Here is a 13,273-nt window from a genome sequence, read left to right as displayed (position 1 = left end):
TTAGAGGTAAAAATATTGTTTGTTGATGTCTGTGTAAGAACACATACACAGGATTTGGCTTCAGATATTTGAATGGCTGTAAAAGTGTTAAACTATTTATTTTTTTGACAAAAGGTGTCATTTGTAACTCTTCTCAGGAGAATGTGGAATTTTTTGGCCATAAATCAAACCAGCAGCACTTTGTACATAATATTTTCTAAGACATTTTAATAAAATAATTTGAAAACAGCATCATGCTCATTTCATCCTACAAAGTCCACTATGTTGAGGATTTTGAATTTTGTTGTGAATGTTACAAAATTAGATTTTTGGGGTGGTGAGAACATGTATGGAGACTCAACTGCAAAATAACATCTCTAGTAAAAATATGAGAACGCCCTCTGGTGCCATTTCTATGTAATTGTTTTATATTGACTCGTGATGAGCCAGTAGCTGGAGTTTTCCTTATTCATTCTTCAGATACCAAGGCCTTATTGGAATTATTTCGAAGTGCATCCTTCATTCCTCCCTTCCTTGAACAAATAATGGGCTCGATTCAATCCGTATTGCGGAAGTTCCGCGTTACAGCACAGTTGAAATTTAAAGGTAATTTCAGATTGAGCCGACATATGCGGTCTCCGCCAACACGGGAACTTTCTTTACATTTGAATTTCCGCAATACGGATTGAATAGAGCCCTCAGACTAGACATGACTGGACAGGTGAATGCAAGTGGGCCAGTACCAGATGGTTCTCGTCTGTCCAGTCATTAATAATCTGAGATTTCTTCAAAGAGGGAAGGATGGCTTTGGCTGCATTTACACAGGCAGCCCAATTCTGATATTTTTTTCACTAATTGGTCTATTGACCAATCAGATCAGCTCTGAAAAAGAGCTGATGTGAGAAGATCTGATGTGATTGGTCAAAAAGACAAATTAGTGGCAAAAATATAATAATTGGTCAGCCTTTGAAAGCCCTTGCATTCACCTGTCCAAATGACCCAGCTGTGTTTTGAGGGCGGGACAAAATGTGATTGGTTGACTGAAAGCTAAATGGGCAGAGATTACAGTGACAGGTGAGAGTCAAATAAAACAAATGCTATCAGGGAGGTACGACATCCCTGGTTCGAACCCCCCAAGAGGGCTTAACGCTTGGGTTACTACACACAAGATCCCTACTTCAAATCGGTGTGGTTTTTGTGTTGATGTAAACCTCCCTGCAGAAGATCGAATAAGAAAAATGTATCTGCTACATGCCATGTAGAGTTCAAATGCTAAAAAGCATATACTCCTCGAACCGAAGCTGCAATCCATGGAGAAGGGGGTTGTTGTAACCACTAGTGCAGGGCCCTCTGGTTGAACAGGACACTAACGTCACAGAACAGTACACAAAGGGTGAATCTCTATTGTATATCCTCGATTCTTCACACACTCCCTCATCGTCTTCCTCCCCTCAGATCTTCTCCCCCAATGTGTTTTTTAGAAGGCAAGCAGAGAAGATGCGAGGAATCAAGGAAGTACAATTAAGATTAAGCCAACATGTTACAACCCCAGCACACTGGATCCATGGCGAGGTAAAGAAACAAGAAACTACATTACATTTTGTTTTATTATTTACATCATTGATGTATTTGCACCTTGCACTTAAAGTACTTCACAGAGTAATCGTTACATGTTTTCATGGCAATGGGATCTACATTATAAGAATAAACAATTTTTGTTCAAATTTGACATATTTATGTATGTATGGGACAATCAAGTTATTTTGTTGTTAACAATATTGTTTGTTTGTTAATTTGTTGAACAAAAACTACCTTCAATGACTAAGGATACTGATATTCTACTTGTCTTTCCTCTTCAGAACATTGATGAAGGCATCTTTGGGGACTTGCACGGTGCCAATATACCGCATCTTCTTTTTACCCTCCGCTTGTTTCTTCAGGAGCTTCATCTTTCTTGTTATATCACCTCCATACTAAAAGAGAGAAAAGCCCTGTTTATACCTGGTTCAAACATGCATCCTTTTTCCTGATCTTGTCCACATTCTGATTGTGCCCACATTTCCAGACAGGTGTAGACAATCAAAATACACATTGTGATCAGGCCTTCCTGCCCACCTCCAGAGGTAGTCAGACACACATTGTGTCTGGATATCTTACAAGTATAGACAGATCTGGACAGTGAAACCATTTACATTATTATTATCCGCCTTCTAAAATCATCGACAGGTGATCGCCATTGACTTATGGCATCAATATGTGTCTTACAATGAATAAATAGTATTTTGAAAGAATGGCTGTCACATAATTTGCATAAAGGGAGGGACCAGGAAATGTGGTCACAATGCAGACAGTGGACAGATAACAGACATATTTTAATACCATGTGTAGACACATCTGGAAATATGGGCACAATCAGAATGTAAACTACATCAGGACAAAGGACCCATGTTAGCACCAGTTATAAAACGGATCAGCTAACATAATAATCACTACCAGGGCTCTCAGTACAATAAACCAATGATGTATATAAACCCTGGATTGCTGATGGTATGTATTGCCCAGTGAGAGGCTTTGAAGACACAGGTCAGCCATATTGGCACTCCCCAGTAGGAGCAGTCCTCTATAGGAATGAATGGTATTCTAAAGTATTACAATTAAATCTTTAAAGGGCAAAATTACATGTATTTAAGTATTTTTGCTGTTGTAGTGGGGACAGTAATATTAGTAATGTAAAAAAATTATACTTTAAGGCAAATGTTTTTTATATTTTGTAATTTTGATGTTTAGCTCACATATTATTAGTATGTATTAAGGTGTCTAATGTAATAAATGTGGCAAAAAACGAATGTAGACATTAATAAATGCATTTCAATTTTTTTTACAATGGTGGGGGAGTGCCAGGATCAAGGCACGGTGGCTTCAACACAGTGCCCCCATCAGTCACCTAGTGTATATCTAAATCATTGGTACAAACCCACATTTTAAATGAAAGAACACAAGTTTACTTACACATTTTGCGAGCACATTTTTCTTGTAAGCCTTTATCCTGCAAGAGAGAGAGAGGGTGTCATGCAATCTGAAAAGCTATCAACTTTCCAAATGACTTGGTCGTGTGTCTTCTTTCAGGTTTGGCCACTACACTTACGTCTCCCTGGCGATGACTTTGCTGCCGATGGCTGCTTGTACGGCAATCTCAAACATCTGTCTGGGTATGGCGTCTTGCAGGCGCTCGCACATGGCTTTACCTGCACTGTATGCCCGATCTCTGTACATAGGAGAACAGAACAGAAGACACCCAAGGGTCACGTCATTACGGTATTCAAATATATCATATTATTAGTAGCCCTTGAAAGATTGAGACATTGAGCCAAATAATAATTTGCGAAACAGACACTGTTACTCAAGAGTTGAATCACACAGTAATGTCAATGGAAGATATTCACAAAAGTTAGGATTCAGTCAACATTTGTTATTCAGCCATAGGCGTCTGAGCCCAAAGACTAGCTGATACAGGTCTAAGCGTTAGGTATCAGAGTCTTACTTGTGAACAATAGTGGTGAGTTCCTCCACAGGTTTCCCGTTTAGCAGAATATCCATCTTGATCACATGGGCTGCCTGGTACCCTGCATCCTCATAGTCAAAGCTGATGAACATATTACAACAATATACAATATCTCATCATGTTCTTCTAATCATTCAGGTTGCCAAATAAATCTGAAAAGTAGGGCCGGAACGATACCAGTATCGCGATACTCGTTCGTATCCTAGCAAGGAAACAAAACACGAAGAGGATTTCACTTCTTTAGGAAAACCGGCCTACAGTGAGGGAAAAAAGTATTTGATCCCCTGCTGATTTTGTACGTTTGCCCACTGACAAAGACATGATCAGTCTATAATTTTAATGGTAGGTTTATTTGAACAGTGAGAGACAGAATAACAAAACAAAAATCCAGAAAAACGCATGTAAAAATGTTATAAATTGATTTGCATTTTAATGAGGGAAATAAGTATTTGACCGCTCTGCAAAACATGACTTAGTACTTGGTGGCAAAACCCTTGTTGGCAATCACAGAGGTCAGACGTTTCTTGTAGTTGGCCACCAGGTTTGCACACATCTCAGGAGGGATTTTGTCCCACTCCTCTTTGCAGATCTTCTCCAAGTCATTAAGGTTTCGAGGCTGATGTTTGGCAACTCGAACCTTCAGCTCCCTCCACAGATTTTCTATGGGATGAAGGTCTGGAGACTGGCTAGGCCACTCCAGGACCTTAATGGTGCTTCTTCTTGAGCCACTCCTTTGTTGCCTTGGCCGTGTGTTTAGGGTCATTGTCATGCTGGAATACCCACCCACGACCCATTTTCAATGCCCTGGCTGAGGGAAGGAGGTTCTCACCCAAGATTTGACGGTACATGGCCCTGTCCATCGTCCCTTTGATGCGGTGAAGTTGTCCTGTCCTCTTAGCAGAAAAACACCCCCAAAGCATCATTTTTCCACCTCCATGTTTGACGGTGGGGATGGTGTTCTTGGGGTCATAGGCAGCATTCCTCCTCCTCCAAACACGGCGAGTTGAGTTGATGCCAAAGAGCTCGATTTTGGTCTCATCTGACCACAACACTTTCACCCAGTTCTCCTCTGAATCATTCAGATGTTCATTGGCAAACTTCAGATGGCCCTGTATATGTGCTTTCTTGAGCAGGGGGACCTTGCGGGCGCTGCAGGATTTCAGTCCTTCACGGCGTAGTGTGTTACCAATTGTTTTCTTGGTGACTATGGTCCCAACTGCCTTGAGATCATTGACAAGGTCCTCCCATGTAGTTCTGGGCTGATTCCTCACCGTTGTCATGATCGTGGTCCTCTGTAGCTCAGCTGGTAGAGCACGGCGCTTGTAACGCCAAGGTAGTGGGTTCGATCCCCGGGACCACCCATACACAAAAATGTATGCACGCATGACTGTAAGTCGCTTTGGATAAAAGCGTCTGCTAAATGGCATATTATTATTATTATTTATCATTGCAACTCCACGAGGTGAGATCTTGCATGGAGCCCCAATGCCGAGGGAGATTGACAGTTATTTTGTGTTTCTTCCATTTGCGAATAATCGCACCAAGCTGCTTGGCGATGGTCTTGTAGCCCATTCCAGCCTTGTGTAGGTCTACAATCTTGTCCCTGACATCCTTGGAGAGCTCTTTGGTCTTGGCCATGGTGGAGAGTTTGGAATCTGATTGATTGATTGCTTCTGTGGACAGGTGTCTTTTATACAGGTAACAAGCGGAGATTAGGAGCACTCCCTTTAAGAGTGTGCTCCTAATCTCAGCTCGTTACCTGTATAAAATACACCTGGGAGCCAGAAATCTTTCTGATTGAGAGGGGGTCAAATACTTAAATCTCATTAAAATGCAAATCAATTTATAACATTTTTGACGTGTTTTTCTGGATTTTTTTGTTGTTAGTCTGTCTCACTGTTCAAATAAACCTACCATTAAAATTATAGACTGATCATGTCTTGTCAGTGGGCAAATGTACAAAATCACAATTTTTGCAATGGGAAAAATATTGCGATACTGGTATCGTCCTCTATGCAACATAGAAGAATTACCTGGCATATCCTGAAGACATGGATTTGAGGAGGTCATAGAAGTCCACAACAATTTCATTCAGAGGGAAGAGATATTTCATCATCACTCGGTGGTCGTCAATGTACACCATGTTCTTCTGGACACCTCGGCGATTCTACATTAATGGACCAATTAGAACATTTAAAATGATGATTTTTGTTTTGCAAAGTGAAAGTAATCAAAACACATTTTCCTTAATTTCTCTGTTACAAAATGATCATTCAAACAAATAATTAGCAACACCTGAAAGCCAGGCTGGCTTACCAAGCAGATACTCATGATTTTCCCAGTGTAGTCATCAGGGGTGATGATGGTCCCCATCACCATGGGCTCCAGGTACTCCTTCACTACAGACCTGTCTGGGAACTGGGCTGGGTTCACTATGGTGATCTCCTCCTTCCCATGCTCCTACAACACAACAGGAGTTAGAACCTTTACCAAACAACAGGGGTTAGAACCTTTACCAAACAAGGGCCATAAAAAAAGAAAACCAAAAAACATATTTTTGGTTCACGTGACATGCTTCACGAACAGTGTATGAAACAGGTTATAAACTATTTTTTAAACACTGTTTGACTATTACAGCTGACGTACATTTGCAAATATATGTACTTCGTGTGCATTTACTTTGCTGTGATATCAACTTTCCTCAGCAATAGATGTACATGTGAGTTGAAGCCCCCTAGAAGTGGTGCTGTGTATTACCTTAATGAGCTTGGCGGAGGACAGGATAGCCTTGTAGGGCACAGTGGGGGCTGTCACTATGACAGAGGCATTGTACTCCTGCTCCAAGCGCTGGTTAAACACCTCCATGTGGAGCAGGCCCAGGAAGCCTAGTCTACAAAACAAAGGGTATAAAGACAAAGGAAAGGAAAAACAGTGAGAGAACAATTTAAGAGTCAGGGTCACACAGGGGTCATGATCACGGCTGAAAATGGCATCCCTCAAAAAGAAAGCAGAGGAAGAATATAACGCATAGCAGTGCAGTCACAGACCAGGGTGGTTATAATGCATTGACCCAAAGCCATGTATCCTGTTAAGGTCAACCCTTCACCACTTGTATAGCTTTAAGTAGTAGATGAGAGATTAGATTGGAGTTTAATTGGTAATGTTATGATCTGACCTCCAGCCTGCTCCCAGTGCCAGACTGCTGTCTCTCTGCACCGTCACACTGGAGTCGTTGAGCGTCAGTTTCTCCATGGCACTGCGGAGGGCGCTGTAGTCCGCCTGGTCCATAGGGTACATCCCTGGAGAGAGATGCCAACAAGCACACTAAAGATGGAAATCAGTGACACCTGCTACTACTGTACATGTTTGGTTATAAACTACTTCCTATTGACACTGTAAATGCAACAATATGGGACCAGTTGTATTGTGTGTTTTCACTTGTATTTCTGTCCAGCACATGACCAGATTGGATGCGTTTCAGCGTACCGGCAAACACCATGGCCTTGGCTGGCTTGAACCCCGGCAGAGCTTCTACAGGATGTTTCTGATGGTAGAGGGTGTCACCGATCTGGGCCTCCTTCACCTCCTTCATACCTGCTATCACATAGCCCACCTGGCCCGCGTACCTACACAACACACCACAACCACAGTGTCAGGAATGAAAAGAAAAGAGTCATTGTTCATTTACAGCCATGTGACCAATATGATATGCCTATAAGAAGTGTCCTTTTCTGAAGGACTTGGGGGTAGTGTACCAAACAAGAAGAAGAACAGGTGCAGTTATTGGCATCTTGTATCTTATTACCACAAGGAAGGGAGAACTGACAGTGTGGCTTTAATACAACAGTCACCACCAATGATATGGAATCAGAGAATATGAATATTATGCAGGATAAGCCACTCACAGTCTGTCTGTGGGGTGCTCATCTGGCCTGAGGAGGCCTAGCTCATTGACCTCGTAGCTTTTCCCCAGGTATGCAGATACGATCCTGTCTCCTTTAGACAAATAGCCTCCGAACAGAGCGATGTTCGCCACCACCCCTCTGTAGTGATCGAAGTTGGAGTCAAACACCAGGGCTTTGAATGGGTCCTCTTTTTTAAAAGTGGGTCTGAGAACAAAACATGTTTATGTTGCGATGCATCCGAAACGGCACCCTATTCCCTACATAGTGCACTACTTTCAGTGCACTACTTTTGATCAGATCCCTATAGGCCCTGGTCAAAAGTAGAGCACTATATGCAGTAGGGTGCCATTTGGGAGGCAGCTGTTTATTCAATGAGGAAGTGCATTACAGTACATTGGAAGACATTTTATTTTCCAACAGGAAGTAAGGAGTCAAAGAAAACTTACGGTGGTAATCGTTTCACCACTTCTTGAAGGACTTGTTCTACATTGGTGCCCAGTTTGGCAGAAATCTAAAGAGAGGTGGAATCATCATATTTATACATTTGTCCAAACTAAGATATTGGCAATTACCAACATCTCAGTCAATACAATCCAACTCACCCTAATACATTCTTCAGTTGGAATATCAAACACCTTCTCAATCTGCTTTTCTACCCTCTCTGGATCAGCATTTTTCAAATCAATCTGAAAAAGAAACACACATTAGAACATGATGGTATTTGTCAAACACGCTAACATAATTGATTCATTGGGAAATGTACCTTGTTTATGACAGGAATGATGGTCAGCTGAGCTTCGAATGCCAAGTAGAAGTTAGCCACAGTCTGCGCTTGAATCCCCTGACCCACACAAGAACACATCAATGACAAATACACATTATGCCCAAAATAATAATGCGTTAGCTTGCTGAAAAACCTACCTGATTGGCATCAACGATCAACAGTACACCTTGACACGCTGAGATGGATCTAGACACTTCATAACTGAAGTCAACATGACCCTGAAAACAGAGAAGACTATGAGTGCTCTAATTAAGACTAATACAAACAAACCCCTTGTGTCACTGACGGTATCTAGTCCCATCTACACTGAACAAAAATATAAACGCAACATGTAAAGTGTTGGTCCCATATTTCATGAGCTGAAATAAAAGATCCAAGAAATTTTCCATCTGCACAAAAAGCTTATTTCTCTCAAATTTTGTGCACAAATTTGTTTACATCCCTGTTAGTGAGCATTTCTCCTTTGGCAAGATAATCCATCCACCTGACAGGTGTGGCATATCAAGAAGCTGACTAAACAGCATGATCATTATACAGGTGCACCTTGTGCTGGGGACAATAAAAGGCCACTAAAATGTGCAGTTGTCACAACACAATGCCACAGATGTCTCAAGTTGAGGGAGTGTGCAATTGGCATGCTGACTGCAGGAATGTTCACCAGAGCTGTTGCCAGAGAATTTAATGTTCATTTCTCTACCATAAGCCACCTCTAACGTCATTTTAGAGAGAATTTGGCAGTACTTCCAACCGGCCTCACAACCACAGACCACGTGAAACCACGCCAGCTCAGGACCTAAACTTCCAGCCACCCAGACAGCTGATGAAACTGGAGGTTTGCCCAACCGAAGAATGTCTGCACAAACTGTCAGAAACAGTCTCAGGGAAGCTCATCTGCGTGCTCGTCGTCTTCACCAGGGTCTTGATCTGACTGCAGTTCGGCGTCGTAACAGACTTCAGTGGGCAAATGCTCACCTTCGATGGCCACTGGCACGCTAGAGAAGTGTGCTCTTCACGGATGAATCCCGGTTTCAACTGTACCGGGCAGATGGCAGACAGTGTGTATGGCGTCGTGTGGGCGAGCGGTTTGCTGATGTCAATATTGTGAACAGAATGCTCCATGGTAGTGGTGGGGTTATGGTAAGGGCAGGCATAAGCTACGGACAATGAACACAATTGCATTTTATCGATGGCAATTTGAATGTACAGAGATACCATGACGAGATCCTGAGGTCCACTGTCGTGCCATTCATCCGCCTCCATCACCTCATGTTTCAGCATGATAATGCACGGCCCCATGTCGCAAGGATCTGTACACAATTCCTGGAAGCTGAAAATGTCCCAGTTGTTCCATGGCCTGCATACTCACCAGACATGTCACCCATTGAGCATTTTTGGAATGCTCTGGATCGACATGTACGACGCCGTGTTCCAGTTCCCGCCAATATCCAGCAACTTCGCACAGCCATTGAAGAGGAGTGGGACAACATTCCACAGGCCACAATCAACAGCCTGATCAACTCTATGCAAAGGATGTTGCGCTGCATGAGGCAAATGGTGGTCACACCAGATACTGACTGGTTTTCTGATCCACGCCCCCCAACGGATGCATATCTGTATTCCCAGTCATGTGAAATCCATAGATTAGGGCCTAATTTATTTATTTCCATGGACTGATTTCCTTATATGAACTGTAACTCAGTAAAATCTTTGAAATTGTTGCATTGTTTACATTTTTGTTCAGTGTACTTACTGGTGTGTCAATGAGGTTGAGCAGGTAGGTCTGTCCCTGGTATTTGTAGAACAGGGAGGCTGTCTGGGCCTTCACAGTTATCCCTCTCTCTCGCTCCACCTGCAGCTTGTCCAACACCTGTTTGTTCTTATCCGTCGTGGTTATGGCACCTGTCAAAACCAAGCAATGAGGTGAGCCATATCATACAAAAAACTAAATGCATGAGTACTTGTGTGATCCATGAGTGTGAATATGGTAATAGCCCAGCATGGAACCCTAGAGAGAGATGCAGAGTAGCCCACGTTTTGCTAGCATGGATAGGCCAAAGATAGCCAGAATAGTAAATTGGGCTATGGAACAGAAGTTGGGTATTGGAGAAAGGCCATCAGTGCGTGTTCTGCAAACAATATGGCGGATGAAGGCGTGGCATGAGCGTGGGGAACGGATAGACGTGGTTATGGACAGCGAGGAAGAAGGAGAAGAGCCGTGTGCAGAGGCAAGATGTGTGCTGAGGAAGAATGCCGCCAAGTACAAACCGTAGTCTGCTGTCTCTGATGGCTCAGAAAACCTAACAAGAGTGAGGATGTATTACCTGCGGTGGCAGGTGTGGTGAAGACCTAAGAGTCCGAGCCTCACCACGATGGTCATGAAAAGGATGATTCTGGCCCAGCGGGAAGGACATTTTTGGAGAATGTGGATCCCTGCCTTTTGGCTGACCCATATGTAGTCTCAGGCTGGGTAGATAATAATTTGGGTACTGTGAAATGGACTTTCGAATGGGACTTTTACTATTTTCTGTGACGCCTGCCGTTTGGTGCGACGCAGTGGCGAGCGTGGTGAAACTGAGAAGACACTGTCTGTCCTTTTGAGTTTTGAAGAGTCTTCACCTGACAAAGTCATGTTAGGATATGTCAGTTATCCCATGAGAGCTTTTGTGCCAAACCCACTAAGGTGTTTTAGATGCCAAGCTTATGGTCATGTTGCAGCAGTGTGTAGGAGGGAGATTCTGAGATGTGTGCAGGAGGGCATGGGACAAAATAATATGTAGTATCGGTGGAAAAAAACTGCGTCAATTGTGGGGGTGCCCATGTTGCTGGGGATCAGAAGTGCCCGGTTCGAGAGAGACAGGTTGAGGTTTTCAGGGTCAGAGGCAGTGAAGAGAGTAGAGCAGGAGTATTCAACTCTTACCCTACGAGATCCGGAGCCTGCTGGCTTTCTGTTCCACCTGATAATTGCACCCACCTGGTGTGCCAGGTCTAAATCAGCCCTGATTAGAGAACAATGAAAACAAGTAGTGGAACTGCCTTCAAGGTCCAGAGTTGAGTTTGAGGGGAGTAGAGGACGATGGGTCAAGTGTGAGAAGTAGACTAGGCAAATACAAATGTGTGCTTCAGTAAGGTTGGCTTCTTAGCATTCATTGCCATGGTTATCAACTGTACCACAGAAATTGAAATTAAATCACCGAAAATAGATGCTTTGGTGGCAGCTGCAGAGAAGTACTTGGGTGTACGAGGTTTTACTGCAGAATATCTAGAAGGTGTGTTGAACTAAAGAATCCCGTCTTCCCAGGCCGTCGGCCTGGTGTAGGATCAGTTAGGGTCAAAGTAGTGGAATGGAGTGGTGATTATTTTTTATGAAATAGTGGTACATAGGTGTAGGGTTAGTTGGTGGTGCAATTTCTTCCCTTCACTTTTATATCACAATGTAACGTGATAAATCACACACTCCTGCACAGTCGATGGCGGCATGCACCAAAAAAAGTTAAGAACGCCATGATACCAAAGAAGAAGAATATGGTAATGTAGGTGATAGCTACCTGTTATTTCCAGAAGCCTGTCAGCCAAGGTGCTTTTCCCATGGTCAATGTGAGCAATGATGCTGAAATTTCTGATCCTCTCCACTGGGAACTTTGACATATCTATGCTCTCCTTCAAGAAATAACAATATGATAAAGTTAGTGCAGTTAGCTACAATAAAGGCCATGACTTGAAAGATAATTAATACTTCATGGCACGCTGTCTGTTTGCAATGTAGAGTTCCTTACTTTGTCAGCCTGTGTACTGATCATCTTGTTGGTGGTGATGTGTGTGCAGAAAACAGGTGCCCTCTTCATCCATCGGTGTCTAATGACCGTGCAAGCTATGTTACAGCTCTGGCTCCTTTGTCTTGTTTGATAAACTCTGAAGTCCAAAAGATGCCTTAAAAAAGGTGTTGCACACCCTTGAGGTTTTATTAAAGACAGCTGCATGTTAGCTAGCTAATCAATTCGTTAGCTAACTAAAGCTTATGTACAGGGCATTGACATTAGCCCTGATAGCTAGCCAATTTAACGCCGCAGACACGGTTAGATCGTGTCAACCTAAGTTACATTTCTTTAAATTTCAATCCCAATGTATGAATTCTTAGAGGTGTGATGAAAAACCAAAATCAGATACATATAACTGTGCCTAAAGGTGAACTAGAGTTAATTAAAAATAACATGCACTGTAGGGCGCAGCCATGTTGGGTTGTAAGGTTACTAACAGTGCATCCTGGGAAATGTAGTTAGGCGCCTGGTACTCTAAAAGGGGTCCATCTTTTGTTCTTCTTCTTCTTCTTCTTCTGTGGGTTTTATGGCGGACTACAACCCAAAAAGGTGTATTGCCACCACCAACTGGACTGGTTGAAAACCAAAACAAGGTAAAAAGAAAATCCATGTGATAGGGAAACTAACTTAATCCACCCAAATAAAAATAGTACATTGACCAAAACAAAACTCCCACTTCTTCCTTCTTTCAAATCTCAATATCTCTGTTCTCAGGCTCTAGGGCCTGAGAGGGTGGTACGGCTTTTGCCAATATTCCATGTAACTCCTCCGCAGAGAAATCTTTAAGTCCCAGGAACCGCTCCGCCCCATCCACAATGATATCTATCTTCCTGGACCTTCTCTCCACCTTCGCAGTGCCATTCATCACCATAGCTATAAAGGCCACAAAGTCCACCTTCTTAACCTTTAAAATGTCAGGGTCCTGCTGGTGAAAGGCAACCCCTGCAGCCTGCAGTGAAGGCCTATCTACCACCATGGACTCTTCAGGAGCACCATTCAAACCTTTTAACAGCTGCTGCATATGAAATGCTCTGGACAGCCCTGACTTTGGCCACCTCATTCTCTTTCACCCTTGTCGGGCAATAGAAAGATGTAGCTTCATGATTCCCACTACAATTGCAACATATCACATTTTCTTCACTTTTAAAACACATTATATGATATTTTTCCACAACTTGGACATCTCGGCTTCTCCCTTCTGCAAACACTTGAAACATGACCAAAAGCT

At 42.9% G+C, this 13,273-nt stretch overlaps 1 protein-coding gene across 1 annotated transcript; it reads right to left on the bottom strand.

Moving 5' to 3' along the window:
* Nucleotides 1-1,568: 1,568 nt before the first annotated feature.
* Nucleotides 1,569-12,485, bottom strand: guf1 (GTP binding elongation factor GUF1). The gene is made up of 17 exons (XM_084149835.1): nt 12,004-12,485; nt 11,776-11,887; nt 9,981-10,129; nt 8,368-8,448; nt 8,210-8,287; nt 8,049-8,132; nt 7,893-7,957; nt 7,447-7,650; nt 7,028-7,167; nt 6,717-6,840; nt 6,299-6,431; nt 5,858-6,001; nt 5,575-5,708; nt 3,521-3,622; nt 3,125-3,244; nt 2,989-3,025; nt 1,569-1,952 (listed from the first exon to the last, which is right to left on the bottom strand). The coding sequence occupies exons 1-17, from the start codon at nt 12,205-12,207 to the stop codon at nt 1,818-1,820; spliced, it is 2,046 nt and encodes a 681-aa protein (XP_084005961.1). The 5' UTR covers nt 12,208-12,485; the 3' UTR covers nt 1,569-1,817.
* Between the last annotated feature and the right edge of the window lie 788 nt (nt 12,486-13,273).

Source organism: Coregonus lavaretus (assembly GCF_964263955.1).
Source record: "Coregonus lavaretus genome assembly, chromosome: 32".
NCBI lineage: Eukaryota > Metazoa > Chordata > Actinopteri > Salmoniformes > Salmonidae > Coregonus > Coregonus lavaretus.
Note: the sequence above shows the minus strand (reverse complement) of the source record. Positions and strands in the feature narration are given on the sequence as shown.

Bases quoted from the DNA above. Each gene is read 5' to 3' on its own strand.
- guf1 (XM_084149835.1), bottom strand. From the start codon at position 12,207: ATGCAGCTGTCTTTAATAAAACCTCAAGGGTGTGCAACACCTTTTTTA. The intron at 3,623-5,574 runs GTAATTCTTCTA...TATGTTCATCAG, and splicing joins ATGTCTTCAGGATATGCCAG to CTTTGACTATGAGGATGCAG. The intron at 3,245-3,520 runs GTAAGACTCTGA...TCCTATGTACAG, and splicing joins CTCACCACTATTGTTCACAA to AGATCGGGCATACAGTGCAG.